Here is a 20317-nt window from a genome sequence, read left to right as displayed (position 1 = left end):
ATGGCATTTAGCATGCCCAATGCGGATGCTCACACGGCTCGAACCTAAGTGGTAAAACATAAAGATGAGGTGGACGAGATACGTTACCACTTAACCTCAGTTAAAGTAATAGGGATTCATATTTATCTTCTACCGACGATAAACTACTTACTAAAATAAATACTAACTCCACCTTGTTGGAATAAACTTTATTGTCTCCAATAAGTCAAATTTCACACATTAAACAAAATAAAGAAAGGGGAAGAAAATGATTATCTTATAAAACTTCTTAGAAAATTAGGTAACTAAAATTTAAAAAAACCCGGACTTTTATACTAAAACCGTAACGGCCCGATGAGACATCCATATGAATAATATATTGGAATAAAATATTTTATACTAATTTAAAGGTAAAAGCATGATCAACTTGACCAACTTGACAACAACTACAATTAAATCAATGGGTACGTTGGCAATATATGTAGCATTCTGTCATTTTCCGCTAACAGCTTGGCCAAGTGATCCTTTCAATTCAAAGTGGCCCTGGCTACCACACTAAAAAGTGGTCTATAGCAATGCATGGTGTCCTCTTCTTGATTTGAGCATGCACCTCCAAATTGGTGGTTAGCTGTCAGTTTTGTCAAACGAAAAGACTCACTCTAGCACCGTTCCTGCCGGGCGACGTGGTACCTCCCCTTGCTACGAGAGTTTAGAGGTATTTATGGGCTCGTTTGTGTTTGTGTTCGAGTCATGGGTAGGTTTGGGGTGGGATTTAGGATATTAGAATTTCTAATCATACTATTACAAAAAAATACTAGCCCATATAATTAAAAAAAAAAAAAAAAAAACACTATTACACTGAATGCACACATATAATTCACACATAAATCATAGAGGTTTACGAACTATACATAACTACCGTGCACCCTGGCATGATGGTCACTTCACAAGTACAAAGTTCTTCTGGAGGGGGAAAAGGGTAGGGTTCAAGTTTCCAAGAGGGAACTTTACACACATATATACTTAAATTAAGATAAAGCAAAATTTTTATCTTAAAAATAAAAAAATAAAAAAAATCAATTGGGAGATTGTGTATATAAAATTATACATAGACAAAATATGTACAAGTCCACAAAATGAAGGGTGCTCAAATGCAAGCCATCACATAAAATATCAAAAATACAAAAAACTACAAAGTTCCAAAGGATTTTTGCTTAGAACTATTAGAAAATAGTGTCCTTCAATCTAAAACCAAAGGATAGATGGTAAAGTTTCAAATTTTGGATTTGAACCTCTAATGTTACATAGTGTTTAGATTTAAGTCATTCCGTTAACTCATCATGATGAGATGTCTATCAAGTGCCAACTAAACTCAAAATGATGTTGTTGTAAATGCGCTCTTTTGGTGTGCTATCCACTCCTAATGCAGCCCCCCTCCGCCTTATAGGGCTATGGAGGGTCTTGCTTGGGAGTGGGAAGCTAGCTTGTTCACTCATTAAATCACCTCGCTCACTCCACTCTTTTTCTCACTAGGTTTATGATTCACTTCACTCACTACGTTTGCTATGTGTACGCTTCGCTCTTCGAAGTTCCAGCTAGGGTCACAACAAATAGACAAAAAGACTAATTAAATATAAACAATAGGTAACGTTAGGGGTATAGATCCAAATCTTGAAAATTTAATGAGCAAAATAGAAAATTACCCCAAATTTTAAGGGTTTAAATTGCAACTTAGTATTAACCTATACAATATACCAAAGTGGAACTATTAGTTATAATTACCTCAATGGGTGGATTCTTTTTATTTGTGGTAGAGTGGATCTATGAATAGATTTTTTTTTTTTTTCTCTATTTATAATTTGATAGTTACAATAATAGAGAATGAAGGATTTGAATCATAATTCTCCTCATAAATAGATGTAGTGAAAACTACAAAATTATTGACATCTAAGATAGGATTTGGTCTATTTCTATTTTATAATGTGTAGAAATAATAAATTTGTTAATAAATACGAACCAGTTCATAACACGTGTATGAAGGTATAGAATATACCATATAATAGTATTTATAAATAAATAAGGAAGTATAGAATATACCATATAATAGTAGTTAAAAAATAATAAAAAAAGGAATTAGAAACTCTTACTAGATGGGCATCCTCGACAAGTACCTTTTCTTTTTTGAGGAAACTTCGACAATTACCCTTTTTTTCTCTTTCTTTTTTTTATTTTTTTTTTATATATACAAGATAGAATTTCTACTCTAGCCTAATCTATGTGTATATGTGTGTGAAGTTCTTTCTTAAAGACTTGAACCTTAACTCTTGTCCCCCACACCCCAAAAACATTTATATTTATGAAGTGACCACCGTACCAAGAATATGCTGTAGTACTTCGACAATTACTTGAAGATTATACTGAACATCTCTTTCTATTATTGTGAATTAATAACCATATATAATCTTGATAATGAATTATTAAAGTAGAAAGTATTCCTAGCTAATCAATTTATTATAATCTATCTACTCTTTTGACTTTGCAGTCTGATCCTGCCACCGCCATTGAAAACCTTTGCTTTGTATCTTCCATCACACATTTATTCTAAGTTAAAGATCAATATTGCATGTCACAGAGTCAGACTGATGCAATCGTCCATGAGAATTTAATGGGATTTGCTTTTGAGCATATCTATATATAAAAGATCAATACATAGTTTTCCCTTATTATAGAAGTATCGTAATAGTTCAAAGTTAAGAGTTTTGTAACTCAATTAACATTTCTTTTCGTTCTTTAAACAGAAATATTTATGATTCAAATCTACAAGTGTCCACACTCTTACGAAATGAGAGAGGACTCTTTTCATCGTGGTGAATAATTCTCCACTTGGAAACATTGATTGTATCTTTAATAAATGATAATAGGCAATAGCGGATTAGCGATTGTCCTCCTTTTGTTTATCCAACTTCTGTATGGGATATGAGCCAACTTGGGGCTAGTAGACTGTGTCCCTTGGAAGGCTAAAATATATGCATGTTGTTTTATAAACTCTCAATTATATAAATAATACTCCCCTTTTTATTTTAAAAAATTGCGAATTAGAAACACCATTTATTAACAGCTTTATGTCCTTTACATAAAATCTGTTGACTTAATAAAAAAATCGCACAGACAAGAAAGTGAGGCTTTAGTTGGTATTCAATCTGATGCATCCAGCTTGGGTACCACATATTCAGCGTGTACCACATATTCAGCAGAGCTATACCAGTTGAAGACGCCATTTTGGGTATTGAAACAAGCAACTATCTTCATCAAGATTGGACCAAAACATTTTCATTAGTGTGTACCACATATTTAGCTGAGCTATACCTATACCAGTTGAAGATGACAGTTTAGAATTGGAGGTAGACATTAATTTGAATATATATATATACACACATTAGCCTCATTACATGCGTTTCGCGCTTGCATTCATTCAAATTTGAGATTTACACATTTTCTTATTAATATTATCTATTTAGAACTACTAATACAACCAGGAGTGTCATGAAGCTAACTTCAAAAAATGAACAAATATGAAGAAAGTAAACCAAAAAAAAAACATTTAGATCTTGATAAAAGGGAAAAAAAGTGAAAACGTTGGGCTTAATGGTCCTATTTTGTACCCAAAAAAAAAAAATGTGTTTTTATTTTATATATATAATTTTTTTTCTGAGAATCTAATTTATAAGTGGATAAAGTAATTTGAAAATCAACAGGAGAGTGACCTTATTTTTTAATTAGACAATGTTTTAGTGGAAGTTAAGAGTTGTATTTTACTAAATTGTCTTTTAATTTTGTCTCTACTTAAACATAGGGGTATAGAGGCATTTTTAAACCCAAAAAAATGAGGATCCCAAATAGGGGAAGCCCCTTAAATAGTATGTGTGTGTGTCAGTGTGTGTGTGTGGTTGGGGGAGAAGTAATTTGAACCCTTGACATTTTGGTTAAAACACTATGATGTGTTGAGTTATAATACTCTTAATCGAATATTCATTGCGGTGATTCTAGGAATTTTTTTTAGAATAATCATTAAGAAACTTAAATTATACAAAATTTAATAGTCTAATGTCTATTATAATATTTTTAAAAATAAATAAAAATAAGAGTCTATCATACCAGTTAAAATATACCAAATAATGCTACCAAACCACTAAAAGTTAAATAACCTAACAATCTATTTTTGCTTTTTATTATTGTTATTTGGGCTACTTTTTTTTTTTTAAAGGGGTTAAGGATTATGTTTGGAAAGTCAAAATTATTTTTGTTAAACTCAAATTCTTAGGATTCTCAAGTCATGGTATTCAATATTTTGTCTAGGGTAGAAAAAAATATGCTAAGTTAAAAATAATTCTGTTTAATTGTTTATTTTTTGTTTTTTGCAAGTCAGGTACAATTTTTTATTTTTTTTTATTTTTTTTTTTTTTTTGAGAATCAGGGACATAAAGCCACCATTGAGTACTAGTACACATATTAATTGGATTCTTTTAATTTAAACTTTTTGAAGATAAAAAAAAAAATTGGGATGCTTATCCACAATATTTAATGAAATTTGATGAAAAACTTAAATGAATTTTGGTCAAACTTAGAGAATGCAATTTGTATTTTTACCTTAAAACTATTTTAATATACGATAGTCACAACTCACGCCTAATGTAGATAAATTACTTTATTACCGTATTTGATTAAATTATGAGATGATGGATGCACATACCTAATTAATATGCTTGATCAAAGTTTTGAATTGATTGCCTATGTTTATTAGTTTAATAAGCAAATCCGTACAACAAGGCATAATGGAGGGGTAATTATTGAGTATTTCCGGAATATCATAAATGCGTATTTTCCCCTCTTACATAACTATAAGTCTCACTAATTAAATTTATGGTGAAACCCACAATTCATGTAAGAAGGGAGAGTATGCATTTGTAGTACTGGAGTATTCAATAATTTTCCATAGTGAAGACCAAAAAGTTGATAATTGACTTATGATGAGTTGATGACAAGATAAAAATTATTCGGGTGTTAGTTTTTTCAGACTTAATTTTAGCTAGTAATTTAGACCTGCCTAATATTTTCAATTTGCATATTTATTTTATGATTCCTTAAGCTTTTTTAATATATATTTAATTCTTTTTTATATATATTTAGTGAATAAAATTTCATGAAATTCGAAGGAGATAACAAAGCAAAGGTACCCTTCTTACTAACTACTTCTCTTCTCTTTTCTTTTTGGAAAGGAATAAGGAATTATTATATATTATATTAAAGCATAACTTTAGAACAAGACAATTTGGGGTAATATTAGGGTTTTAATAATAATAAAATAAAGAGGATATTACTGAGTACAGAACAAAATACTCACTATTATTAATCCATGTTTAACTAACAAATCAGCACAAAAATCTCCTTCTCCATATCTTCTCAAAGCACTGGAGTAGGAATGCCAACTTTTGCATCTTTCTTTTTTTCCTTTTTATTTATATTTAGAAGAAGCTTTTGCATCTACTTCCACAATAATTTTTGAAAAGCCCAAGTTGAGTGCTAAGATTAGGCCATCTATGAGCATTCACATCAGCTCATTTAAAAATTTGTGTTTATTTTAACATAAGAACTTACTTTTTCTATTTTATATAGTCACTTTTCAAAACACTCCACGTCAAATTATCTATTTTACACCATATTTCATTAAAATGTCAATTTTTTTTATTGTTTATCTTTTTACACATGTAACAACCATCATCTACCCTCTTCTTCATCCTTGGTATACGTAAATAATTAAAAAAATAAAATAAAAAAACCTTAATGCAAAAGTTAAACGATTACTGTAGCAACTATGTGGATAAATTTTGAACTTAATTGGCTAAAATATAATAGTTTTTCTATCATGCAAGCATTCATGCGAGTGCACTTAGATCCCTCTCACATCAGCATGACCTGAATCCCAATACCCCTATTGTTCCTTATAGAACTCTAAACAATCTAATTTTATAAATAAATAAAAATTATCAATGGTTCAAAAGTTAGGTCATTGAAGACCTTTTTTGCATTTCAGCCAGTAAATTTTTAGATAAATAGTAAACTTTATTTAAGAGTAAAGACAAATGGTCATTTGCAAGTTGCAACCATATTTTTGAGAGCTACATGATAAAGAGCATTCAAGGTTATATCATGAAATGGGGTTGAGTGATTAAGACATTTTTGTTTTCGATATATTAGGTAGTGTCCTATTATTTGTGGCCCTAAAATAAACATAGAAAGAGTGACACACGCAACTTCTTTTTTATGTGATTACTAGTGGGAGGTTACAAAAGAATAATGGATCACTTTAAGTCTTTGAAAATGATAAATTAATAATGCATCTTTAACAATAATACATGTTAGCTGACATTGATTAGATGGGGCAGAAAGACCCAAATATCATCTTCAATTGTTCGAGGATGATCTTAGGCCTAGTTTTTAATTTTTAATAATATCTTTTATAACGGCGAGGACATGCTAACCTTGATTTATTTTTCTTCTTCTTGATTTAAAAGTTTGTTAAGGGTTAGACACTGATTTGATCAGCAAGTCCATTGTTGGGCCCAGGAGGTGAGGAAAACCATTGCCCTTAGGTCACATATCTGCCTAATGTGATTGATTATTATAAATTTATAAGAATAAATTCATCAGTAACCCGTGTGATGCACACAAAATATTTATATAAAAAGAATTTTTCTTGTTTTTATTTATTTTAATAAATATGAAATTTAATAAATATGAAATTTAATAATTGTAATAGTTATTAATACTTAATAGGCATTTATTATAATTATGTTTTTATTTGAAAAATTATATGTTTTAGCATTAAACATTTATATATTATTATTGTATTGATATATGAAACTATATATTATACCATTTAAAGAAAATATGTTGTTCTAAGATTTTAATTTTAATTGAGGATATAAGTATAGAATAGACTTTTAATTTAATTAAAAAGATTGTGACGTGTAAAATTGTAAGACTTAAAGTTTATATGACACAATGTTGTGAACCAAAAGTCAAAAAACGTCTTTGATTTTTTATATATTATAGATTATAGACAAATAAGGGGAAGTGCATTTCATTTAGTTTTAACGAATACATACTCACCATGAGATAAAAATGAAAATAAAATTAACCTGATAAGTGTTAATAATTAAAAATTAAACAAAAATTTAATTGCCACATAAAAAAATGATGTAAATATAGACTGTAAGTTACTTCTTCATATCTAATGTCAATTAAAATATATTAACAAAAACTAATTGGTATATATCAATCAACATAATAATTTATAAAAGAATTATTCAAATCTAAGAAATTTAAATAAATAATTTGATTAATTAAAAGTGAATTGAGAAAATAAATCAATGTATAAGAATAAAATTTTGACAATATATCTGACAAGTTCAAGAAATTCTATACGCACTTTGATTTTTTTTTTTTTTTTTTAAAGAATTTTTACAATGCATATTCTTTTGAATTGCTATCATTATTAGTCTCTAATTTCATTTTTAATTATTAAAATTTTTATATAACAAAAAAAATAAAAGACCAATGCAACAACAAAAAAGAAAAAGAAAAAGAGATACCATTCTAGATGATAATTAAGCAATTCATTAATGTCGTATACCACTTTTTTTAATAAGAATAAATGGATGTCCATTAAAACTAAAGAAGTATAAGTGTAAAACATTTAAAAATAATTTATGAAAGAGAAGTAGAATTAGAAGTAGAAATCATTTAATTAGGCCATTGGTGGGAAGGTCCCCCTCGTTACCTAAACCTTAATATGGGAAGTTGCAAGCAGTTGCAATATATTGAAACCCACACAACTAACAAGTACGGAAATGGAAGCAGGAAAAGCATAAAATTAATATAAAATTATGGAGGGACTGAGAGACTCCTTTTAAAAAGGTTGCATTGTGAAGGAGTTAGGTCAATGGTTAGGTTTTGTACAATTTTTTGTGGAAACCATCATGGTAAGAAAGCTACATCCCTGCTCAGGGATAATAAAAAGCTACCCTTAAGTCATGAAAAAACAATGAAATTAAGACAATTGTTATATATATAAACAAAGTTTAATTTTATGTGATTCTCATTTAGTACATCTCTATTATATGAATATATGATGATTGGATATGCTGGATGTAGGGAATGATTGAAGGGTTTATTTCTCAGCTTTCATTATAAATCTCTCGGACCAGATTCATATATGAAAAATATGCTCATAAATACTTTAAAAATATTTCAAAGTGTAGCATTATTTCTTCTTTAGAAGGAGTGGTGATCAGCAACATGATTTATCATTTCGGCTACTATACGACAAACTAATAATAATATATAGGTAACAAGCGCACCGAAAGAAAATGTCACTGTATTTAGCATTGAAAGCTTGTCTATTTAACACAACGACAACATCCATCAAAGCCTATAAAATGCTAAGGACTTATGTGAAGGAAAAAGACTTTTAGCAAAAAAAAAAATGTGAAGGAAAAAGACCATTATTTGTATGGAACTTCAGCACTTGTGCCTGTTGATAAGTCAATTGCTGATTAATCGGTCATTTACTTCAAGAAATGACATGTATCCCATCAAAAAAAAAAAAATGACATGTATCAGTTGTATTTATTGGTAGTATTTTGTTGTTGTGGTTATGAACTTGTGATGGTGTTATATATTCATACCATAGTTGTTTTTATTATACACAATTTTCTTTTGAGCTTTTGGGTTCTCTCTTTTTCTTCTTCTTCTTCTTTTTCTCTCCCATGTGAATTTCTTTAATAGGCTAGGGTCTTTGATGTTCCTATTGGGGGTCAACTTAAAGCTAAGGATACCGAATTCACCTCTTTAAGCCCTCCATATGAATTATGAAGCTCATAGGCAAGCTATGCTAGAATAAGGTTGCATAAAAGCCCCAATAATACTAAAGGATGCTATATTATTGCTATTTGCTAGTTCACATAACCTTTGTCCTTTGGCTAATTTTTGAGGCAATCAAATTTTAGTGGTACAAAAGCACCCATATATATATATATATATATATTCTTCCAGAACATATTGAGAATCCAAACAAATTGTAAAGAGAAAAATGACAATCCATCATTGAGGAGAAGATAGGTGAAAGAAAGACATGAAAGGTTTGGCTGTTGTTACATGTTGATAGCATTATTAATTTGTCACTGATCAATGAAAGGAAAGGGCAGTAGACCTTCATGGAAGTCCAACATGTATGGCGACAAGAAGAAGAGGAATACTTTTTTTTTTTTTGGGTAAAAAGAGGAATACTTTAGGAACCTTTGAAGTGCTTGTTTTTCCTTTTTCATGGCCAACAGATTTCACCAACCTGTCTAAAATGCATCAGATAAGAGATACTATTTTTTCTTTCATTTTCTTTGTGTATCCATATCTTGCCTTCCACTACAAAAAGAGATTTAAGCAATAGTTTTTTTACAATGAAAATGCTAACGAGTACTTTTAAGGCATTGGTTAACCATCTATTTTAGGAAAGTTTTGACATCACTTTTATGAGAAATAAAAAAAGCTATCAAAATATTAATTGCTTTTTTTTCTTTTCCCATAAAAATTTTCTTTAACTGAATTGTTAACCAATGTCCTAAAAACACTTGTTAGCATGACTCTTTTTACAATAAGGGGAAGAGGGAGATATCCATGAACAGTTTACAATTACACAGCAAGAAAGAATGTCATCATTGTTCCTTGTTTCTTTCTCTTTGAAAATGAAATGCAATAGAAGGCATTAGTCTTGTTGACTTGCCCAAAAATGTTAGGGGTTGCGTGGATGCATAATTTTATGCTTTTTTTTTTGGGGGGGGGGGGGTAACATTTTGTGCAATATTTAAAGAAATTATCAAATTCGTGAGGTTGATAGTGTCCAAAACTCTTGAAACACCTCGATATTCCTCAAGTGTGCAGCCCCATCACACAAACCAAATAATTACAAAATGGGGTTGTTGAAGTTGATAAAATGCATGTGCTAATGTTGAAAACTTAATAATGGAATTTCTTGAATAGCTTTAAGGCAAGGGGCATATCATATGCCAATGTTAAAAAATAAAATCCCAAACTTTAAGGGATAAAGGTGTAATTCAATTTAGAAAGAAATACTGACGCCCTCTCCTTGATTCTCTCTCAAAAGCTTTAAAAATATCAGCATTTTCTAAAGATAGATATTCTACTTTATATTCTACCAATTACAGTTTGTCACATATTTTTGTTATTTTCCTTATAAAATTAAAAAATAAAATAAAATCAGACACATGACATATCACTATTAGTGGAACATAAAGGGTCTGTTTGGGATCCGCATATTTTGCTGAAACTGAAAATTTTTTGCTGAAAGTACTATAAATAAAAGTAAAAAAATAAAATCCCAAACTTTAAGGAATAAAGGTGTAATTCAATTTAAAAAGAAATACCGACTCCCTCTCCTTGATCCTCTCTCAAAAGCTTTAAAAATATCAGCATTTTCTAAAGATAGTTATTCTACTTTATACTCTAACAATTACAGTTTGTTACATATTTTTGTTATTTTCCTTATAAAATTAAAAAATAAAATAAAATCAGACACATGACATACCACGATTAATGGAACATAAAAGATCTGTTTAGGATCTGCTTATTTTGCTAAAACTGAAAACTTTTTACTGAAAGTATAGTAGATAAAGGTAAAAATTAGCTGAAATAGTATAATAGGACTTATGAATAGTACTAAAAAGTACAATAGAGCCTATAAATAGTTGCAAAAATAAGCTGAATAGTAAAACAAGCTGGCTTTTTAATTTGGAGCCAAACACACACAAAGTGGAACAAAAAATTTCTATTCATCAAAAGGTTAAATTGCATAAGATTTTTTTTCCATCTATTGGTCATTGCATCATTATAATTATAAGACTAATGAAGTTTTTGGATCTAGGAGTCTAGGGAGAAATTTGAGTCCAGTTTCTTTCAACCCAGGCTTAAGATATGCTTTGGGCATATTTCCAACTCAGGGACCATCTAATCAAAGCCTTGATGAGAAGCAAGTAGCTTTGTCATCACATTCTATTCTACATATCCTTTTTTTTTGGGCCTGGTTACTACACTATTAACTCATCGAAAGGCTTCTTCTACACATAAACTGCTTCACATGGGAGCCTGGAACAATAAAGACGGGCCTTGGGCCGTGTCCATTGTCACCAAGTTCCAGCCATTGGGCCTTTTTTAGATTTATTATATGTGTATGATTTATTGATGTCAATAAAAATAAAATATATAAATTCAACCATCACTGAAGAAGCATTTAAAAGGATGCTATTAGTTTAGTAAATATTTAATGATGTAATAATGGATAATAGTGTTTTCTTTTTAACCGCTTTGAACTTTCAGAAATCTATAGCATAAAAAATTGTGTAATTCTTGTGGAGTCATACCAAGTTTAACTTGAAGATGCCTTAAATCTCTGAATTTACTAGTAATAGAATGTTTTTGTATGAGATAATACAATATTGCCTTGGTAGAATATTTTTGTGCTAGTTAATGCACCACTGCAATAGAGTAATGTTGGGATCATAATTCGCAACTTTTTTTCATAACTACTAAATCTTAGAGCATGAAATGATGTTTATCACCTATTGCTAATAATTACATTTGTCTAGATTAGACAAAAATAGCTTATGACCAATACATACTATAATTAAGATGTTGTGAAGATCACCACCACGCATCCTTAGTACGGTGGTCACTCCACAAGTATAAATACTTATGGGGTGTGGGGGGCAAGGGTCAGGGTTCAAGTCTTTAGAAGGGTGCTTCACACATATATATACTTAAATTAGATTATAATAAAAATTCTATCTTGTGTAAAAAAAAAAAAAAAAAAGATGTTGTGGAGATCGCCTACATGTCAAGTTATTAATTTCATAATTTGTCATTATAATCCCTACTAATGTATAATAATTCAACAAAAGTAATGTTATATACACAAAATAAATTGACAACGTTTTTCACACCAATTAAATTGCTTTTACTAATCCTCACTTGAATCTATCATTAATATCACTTTTTTATTTATTACTAACAATTTTCCTACGCCAGCATTAAATTTGTTGTGAAATTCTCAAGTTAATGAAATGATAAAAAATTTTGGGGTAAATTATAAATTACACTCTTAAAATTTGAGAGCGTTTGAATTTTACACTTTAACATTTCAGAATTTGAAATTTACTCTCTAAATTTTAGGGGTGTTTGAATTATACTCTCTACAATTTGAGAGTGTTTGAATTTTATATCTTGAAGTTTCAGAAACATCAAGTATAAAATCCCCCAAACTTTAGGAGTAAAATTCAAATTCTGAAATATCAGGATGTAAAATCTAAACATCCCAAAACTTCAAGAGGCAAAATATAAATTCTAAAACTTAGGTGTAAAATCTAAATACCTCCAAATTTTAAAAGCGTGCAATTTACCCATTTAATGTAATTTTTCAATTTAAATTTATTTATTATTAGTGAAGTTACACATGAATGAATTTTTAAAAAAACTAAAATTTAGTATTGAAATTGAGTTAACGGCTGATTTAGCTTATGCTAGTTTTTTTAAAAAATAATTTTATATCAAACATGCATGAGATATATTTAAATAAAAAGTATACTAATTTTTTATAAAAAAAAAAGTTTCTCTGATAATATTTTAATCCTATTTTTTATATTTTAAAAATAAAATTATCTAATTAAATTATGAATATTTTTGACTTTTTTTTTAAATTATGATCAGAAGAAGAGAAGTAGCAAGTGGATGATATAAAACAAAACCTGAGAGAAGTTGAACAAAAGCTGATCCAGTAATCTTGGAATTTCAAGATATTTTTGTTAACACTTAGCCTCCACGTGTCCTCTTAAAAAACGCACCGCCTTTCAATAAAAAGAAGAATCCTCAAGCCCTAAAAATTTACAAAACACCCTCAAACTGACAGACTTCACAAACCAAAATCCAAAACCAGAAAACAGAAAGAAAAAATGTTGAGGCTCGTATCGAAGAAGGTGCTAGGGCTAGCCTCACAGGAGGGGTCGGCGTTGTCGGCGTCACGGCCCGTCCAGGTGCTGCCACGTATGTACCACGAGAGGGTGATCGACCACTACGACAAGCCCCGCAACGTTGGATCGTTGGACAAGAACGATCCGACGGTGGGCACGGGCCTCGTCGGTGCACCCGCCTGTGGCGATGTCATGAAGCTCCAAATCAAGGTCGACGAGGTGACTGGGAAGATCGTCGATGCTCGCTTCAAGACCTTCGGTTGTGGCTCCGCTATCGCTTCCTCGTCTGTAGGTTCGTGTGCTGATTTTTGTTTGGTTGCTCAGAAAATTTGATTGAATTTTTTTTAGGGTTTTTGGGTTTTTTGTGCTTTATATGTTTATTATTTGAATTTGATTTTTGAGTAAGTTGAGGAAAATTGTTAATCAAAATTAGAAACTCAAGGTTTCAAATTTTATGTTTATTGTTTATAGTTTCGAAATTTATTGGGAAATAATTGATATTCTCTTATTTTATAATCTATGAATTAATGTGAATTTATTTATTGTATGATTCTATTAAGATAAAAAGGGAAATTTTTTATAAGATTGTTATAAGATTAGCTATGGATTAGTGAAAATACAAGGAAAGATAGGATTGGAAATGAGGAGATTCGCATAAGGATAGGGCTGTCCAAAAAGATGGGTGGGACTTGTTTGAGGTGGTTTGGTTATGTTCAGAGGAGAGTGATTAGTGCATTGGTGAAAAAGAGTGTTGATTTAAGTTGAGGGAACGAAATAGGTAGAGGAAGAGAGATTAAAAATGACATTAAAAAAATGACATGTTAACTAAGGAAGTGATAGAGTATGACTTTGGATAGAATAAAATGGTAGAAAAGAACACATTTGGCCGACCCTGACCAGTTTGTTGAGGATTCATAGTGAACCCCAACATTATGGGGCTAAGGCTCGGTTGTTGTTGTCGTCGTTGTGTATCTTTGAAGTAATGTATGTCTTTGCTGTGTGTCTTGAAATTCGCTGACATGCTAAAGTTTGGTGAGAAAAATTATGCTAGGGTGTGTGAATGATATTTTGCCACAAATACAATTGTAAAAATTTGATGGAGACATAGTTCTTCTGTATCTTCCTAGGTTGTGGTGTTGACAGGAAGGCTTTATTTTTTATCTTTATATATATATACACACACACACACTAGTGTTTTTAAATTAGTTAGCTTTTAGGGGCAAGATGTTTGGCTTCTTTGCACAACAACCAAAGTTGCCCTCCTATCAGCATCTCTCTTTTAATGATCTTCTATAATTACCACTGGATTTGGGCCTATTTTTGCAGGGTAGTAGAATGCCAAAATCTTTACCATTCTATATAACTGCATCATCAAGGGCTCACTAATGAGACTGCCCCTTAAATGCTTCCACACTTCTGTTTTATTTCGGATAAGTGGCCATAGAAAATATCTGAAACTTGGTCTAGAGTTAGAAATTGCTATTAAATATTTGTCTCTTTAACTGATTTGTCAAGTTTATGGAAGTTGCTGTTTGTATTCTGCTTTAGCTTATTGTCCTTTTGTCATGGCATTGTGGCCTTTGTTATTGCAAGGGATTGTTCTAATTGCTCTCTGTCACAATTTTCAGCATCTGAGTGGGTCAAGGGGAAGCAATTGGAAGAAGTTGTGACCATTAAAAACACGTGAGTTCTGCCGCATTTCTCTGAATTTAAATTGAGTCCATGAATTCACTATTCCATTTTGTGCTTACTATGCCACTGTAATTATAATTATAGTTGTATGATCAGATTTGATTTCTTGTATGATGTGGCACTAAATACACCTTTCGATTTATAATATTTAATCAAAACTATGAAACTGATCAATTTGAAAAGGATAGGATTTTTTCCCGTGTGAGTGTGTTGGATATATGGACATCACATGGACATTGGTGTTTTCTCAGGCATTTGATATGAATTACATGAGAATTGAGAAAACATTATGTTATGGCAGTATTACTGTATTTAGTAGAATTTGCAGTTAATGAAACTGGCATAAATAGAACATTAGATTGTAGTGGATATATTTAGTTGGGACATGGGATTGATCGTCAGCAGGAGTCTGGATTCCATGTGATAGTTTGTAGGTCAGTAATTTGGAATAGTTAAATCTTAAATTTTCTACTTCTGTAAAAAGAAATTGAAATCAGATGGTGGAAGGTACAAGTAAGACATAAAATGATTACCGTTCATGTTTTTTTTTAAGGAAGCAATGTATCTTGCCATCTGTTCCAAATATGGTTTATGAGCATGTATACTATTTCAAACCAAGTATAACGAAGGGTTTATAAAGAGTTTTATGCTTAACTAAATTATGCTTTTTTGGATGTCCTCAGGGAAATTGCAAAATATCTTTCTCTCCCACCAGTAAAGCTGCACTGCAGCATGCTTGCTGAGGATGCTATCAAGGCTGCTGTTAAAGATTATGAAGCTAAACGTGCCAAATCAAATGGTAGTGCAAAGGCCGCTGAGGCTTGAAGATGTTTGTGGATAAGGCCTCTGGTGCCTAATTATGTTTATGTACATTGATGACGAAAATTTCCAAGAGTGAATTTCTACATACTGATTATCTAGTAGTAATGTAATAATGGAATGTAAGAATAGCTCCAGAACACACATCTTGGATTTTAAGTTGTACCCTTTGAGTAAATTGAATATTAAAAAGTGTGTTCCTTCCCATCCACCCACCCCCCTTTGTTTCCTCGAGGATGTGAAGGAGGTTTGATTCTGTTATATTGCGTGACCACATATGGATGCCTGCTAACACATATGAAATGTTTTTGATCTATTTTATAGTATGAGATAAATACCCAAAAACTCTCGTGTTGAAATTTATATTTATAGAATGATTAGTTTTTTCTTTCCTCCCAGAGCTTTAAACTTTAAAATGTGAGACGGTATGGTTACACCGTTATAGTTAGCTTAACCAATAAAGCTTAATGTTGTCAAGTAAAAATTTTAAAATTTGAATCTAGTCTGTATTAAAAAACAATTGGTTGGTCTAATAATAACGCTCTGTTTGTTTTAGGACTGTAAATGAACCAAGTCGTCCATAAACAGTTCGGGCTTGGCTTGATAAAAAGCTCGTTCATGTTTGTTTGTTTATAAACAAGCCAAGTTTAAACTTTAGTTTTAGGCTTGTTTAATAAATGAGCCGAACTCAAGTAAAAAATATTGTTCATGAACAAGCTCGTGAACACCAAAACTCGATAAATAAGTAACAAAACAAGTTGAGCCTAGATTTATTTATGAGTTTGGTAATAAAACTGATATGAGTTTGACAAGTAAACCCATATTCTTCTAAAACTTTAATTAATTATAAGTTGAGACCACTCATCCAAACCAAATAAGCTAGATAATAGACTTGATAATATACTTGTTTTGGATCTCAACCTTAAAAGCATGATATTGAGCTTGAGTTTGGGCTTGATATTGAGCTCGAGCTTGATTTGACTAATGAATCAAGCCAAGCTCAAGTTTTTATACTTTATAACGAGCTCAAACATGAACATTATTTTTAGGCTCGCATCAAGTTCAAGCTAAGTTTGAACATTCTACTTTTTTTGTCGAGCCAAGCTTGAACATTCAATACTCTACAAATCTCGGCTCATTTACAGCCCTAGTTTGTTTTAATAAAAAATTTTGTGTAAATATAGTTTTTCATGTTTTTAGTTTTTGGTAGTATTAGAAAAAATGAGTCAAAAGAAAATTATTTTTTGTCAATATAAAAAATAAGGCTTATTTTTAGAGACGGTTTTCCACTCTTTTTTTTTAATATATAAAATAACTCTATTTCACATCAAAATAAATAAGATAAGTTAGAAGATTATTTTTTAACTTATTTAAAATTACTACCAGACATAAGAAAATGTGGTAGTTTTATAGAAAACACTTTTTGAAAAATGATTAATTTTTAAAAAAATATTTTTGCCGAGACAAAATAGAGCGTAAAAAACAATCATTATGGATGTGACATCATAGGTTAATATTGTATAATTTGTATTGTATGTGCAACCAAAATTTTGAACAAATGCGGTGTTGTCCTGCTCTCAACAACTCTGTTATTGAAAGGTGAAGTGCCCTTGAGAAGCAACCAGCGGATTGCTTCTTAAAAAAAACGTCTAAAAGTGATCAAAATTTTTTTTTTTTTGGTTGAATGTCTAAAAGTGATCGTTTAGGTGTTCACAAATGTAGTTAAAGCCTGTTACAGAGCAATTTTCTGATAAAGGAAGCATTGCTTGAGAGTTTTTATATAAAAAAATAAATAAATAAATAAACCAACCAATGTGCTTAGACTTTGAATTTGTATGATTAAGAAAGTGTCCAAAAGTTTTTTTTTTTAGAAAGAGAAAGTGTCCAAAAGTTGGCTTTAAGCTCTTCCACTAAATTCAAACGCATGGTTACTTTGACCAATAAAATACAAATAATGTCACATTTTCAGATCATATATAATATATTAAAGTGAAAGTATAATCAATAATTTAAATAATATTTTAATTGTACTCCAATTTTGTGACAAGTGTACTTTTGATCAACCTCTTTTTTCAAGTGTCTTTAGATTTTTGATGCACTATAAATTGATGTCAAGCGTCATTCAAATTATACTCTAATTTGTATAGATTATATCTACATGCAAATTAATTCATCTAAACTTGGAGGGAAAGTCATGTATTGCACTTAAAGTGCTATATTTAAGTTTTACCCATATAAAATATACTTATATAAATTTGATATTGGATAATTTGAATTATGTAAGTTTGTAAATAAAGTTTTTGAGATATTAAATTAGTATTTGTAATTTATTGATAATATAAATAGTTGATTTCATATATAAAAAATTAAATCTATTTTTCAATAATAAGGTTGGTAAATCTAATTTTTATAAGTTCATAAACAAAAGTCATTTTATCTAAGAAACTTAGATGAAATTATTTTTAGATTATTAGTTGATGGGTAATTAAAAAGTATTTATTGACCATATGAGTCATCCACAAGAACAAGGATCATCCAAGATAATAGTCTAGAAGGAAGAGGAAAAAATGGTAACATCAAGGAAAAAGGTTGTCTAAGGAAGATAAATCGTCTACACGACAAGAGACTGTATATAAACGACTAATGAACACTTAGTAAATTCTAGGGTGTTCTTTACAAACCAATAATGGTTGCATCACGATCCATTATTCTGAGACGTGGAGTGAATTCCCTAAAATTTGCTTCAATCTCCCCACTAAGTCCACACATCTCCCATGATGTTAGTGGCAATTAAACAAATAAACCCACTCCAAACTCTCTATAAAAAGGACCAAGTCACACCAAACCAAGGTACACACTGCCATTCATCCACTTATCATACTTGAGTCCTAGAGAAAAACTGACTTAACCATCAGAAAGTCTTTGGTCGGTTCACCTTGGTCACCTTCGATAGTCTTTCTTTCTTTTTCAGGTTGTTGATCCACCGTTGAAGTTCGAAGCATATAGCCTACTGATTTCTTACATCATCTGTTTATTTGTTAGGGATCAAATATTTTAGTTGTGGTATTTTTTATATGTGTGAAAAGAATAAGTTAATAAAATAGCAAATGAACAAACTCAATCTTGTTTGAAAAAAAATAAAAATAAAAATAAAGCAAGCCTAAATATGCAATATAGGTTATTGATAAACTCAAGCTCGACTCTTATTCTAAATTAAATTAAATGACTAAGTTTGAACTTCTTATATTTGGTTCAGCACGACTCATTTATAGTTAAATTTGGGTGAGAACACTAATTGGTGGTGGACATGGGTTTTGTATGGTTGCCTTCAATGAGAAGCCATTGATCAACATGTGAGATGCCAGGGAAAAATTAGAGAGAAAAGTAACAAAGAAAGAATTTAAAAATTATCTATTTATTTTAGGTGAAAAAAAAATATGATTTAAAAAAAAAAAAAAACTAAAAGATAGAGAATTTTATGTACATACAAGAAAAATTGGTCAACAAAATAAAATAGGGGAAAAAGGAGGTTTATTTATTTATTTATTTTTAAATGGGTCTAGTTAACGGGTATCTTAAAAGCATTTGTTTACTTTAATGAAATTTTAATACCACTTTTATAAGAAATATAAAAAAATTAGTCATTTTTTTTTTCTTTTCCATAAATTTTATAAACAAATGCCATATAATAAAAATCTTGTATACTCCAATATAAATGCTCTCATCCAACTATAATCTCATGTCATTTACTCTTTTCCAACCTTAGTCCAGTTTCCATTTTGACTAATTTGGCTTATATTCATTCAATATATCAGATCGAGAAATGTTATATTTACAATATTTTCACAATAAATTATACATGGAAAATTGTTATTAGTTTTTTAATTAAACTCACTAGTCGCTAATCCTTGCTATGCATGGGAACCTACCTATTTGTGAGGTAGACTAAAATAATTTTATAAAATCTTAAATTGATTAAGAAACTACACCATTACATAATTTGCTCTTATATGACTTTAATTTGTGTTACAATTTGATAAAGAAGCCATTGCTTAAATGTACAATGGCTTACAAAAAATTTGTTAGATAATTTTAGATACTACAAAAAAAATTCAAAATTTTAGGTATTAAAACTTCTGAAAGACCAAAAAATATTTAAAAATTAGATGATTCACTACTTAAAAATTATTGAAACAAAATAAAATATATATGACTAAACAATAGAGAAATAAAAAAAAAAGATAGGTTTCATTCAAAATAATAATTTCAATTATTGCAAGCTTTTTTATCTTGTAAAAAAAACGGCTAAAATAAGTTTAGTGGTTTATGTATGAAAATTACTTTTAAAAAATACATAAAAAACCATAATATATATTGTGGGGTCCAATAATTTGTAGCCCTAGCCCATTTTTACATTGAGACCCAAGGCCCGAGCCGAGGAAGGTTATAGCCGAGGATAGGTAATAAAAGTCCAAATAGTCTTGAGACACAGCCGATGATGATTCTGTCCTCGGCATATCCGAGGTTTCCCTGGAAGGAAGGACAAAAATGGTATAGGAACAGTTTGAGAAAAAATCTAAAATATCTAAGTCAATAGAGAAGGGTATGCTGGATAGTATAAACGACCAAAGGACAAAGGGAAAAGCTGCCCTTACTGCTATTCAATACTCTGCACCTGACAGAGCCATACTCTTCAACTTTTACGACCACTCCCAACCACTCTAGGTATGGGC

General features: G+C 30.2%; 1 protein-coding gene across 1 annotated transcript; it reads left to right on the top strand.

Annotated features, from left to right (window-relative positions):
* Window positions 1-12973: 12973 nt before the first annotated feature.
* Window positions 12974-15845, top strand: LOC126701995 (iron-sulfur cluster assembly protein 1). Its single transcript, XM_050400534.1, has 3 exons — window positions 12974-13365; window positions 14702-14756; window positions 15449-15845. Exons 1-3 carry the CDS (start codon window positions 13056-13058, stop codon window positions 15588-15590), a joined length of 507 nt encoding a protein of 168 aa, XP_050256491.1. The 5' UTR covers window positions 12974-13055; the 3' UTR covers window positions 15591-15845.
* Window positions 15846-20317: the final 4472 nt, after the last annotated feature.

Source organism: Quercus robur, chromosome 10, assembly GCF_932294415.1.
Source record: "Quercus robur chromosome 10, dhQueRobu3.1, whole genome shotgun sequence".
NCBI lineage: Eukaryota > Viridiplantae > Streptophyta > Magnoliopsida > Fagales > Fagaceae > Quercus > Quercus robur.
Note: the sequence above shows the minus strand (reverse complement) of the source record. Positions and strands in the feature narration are given on the sequence as shown.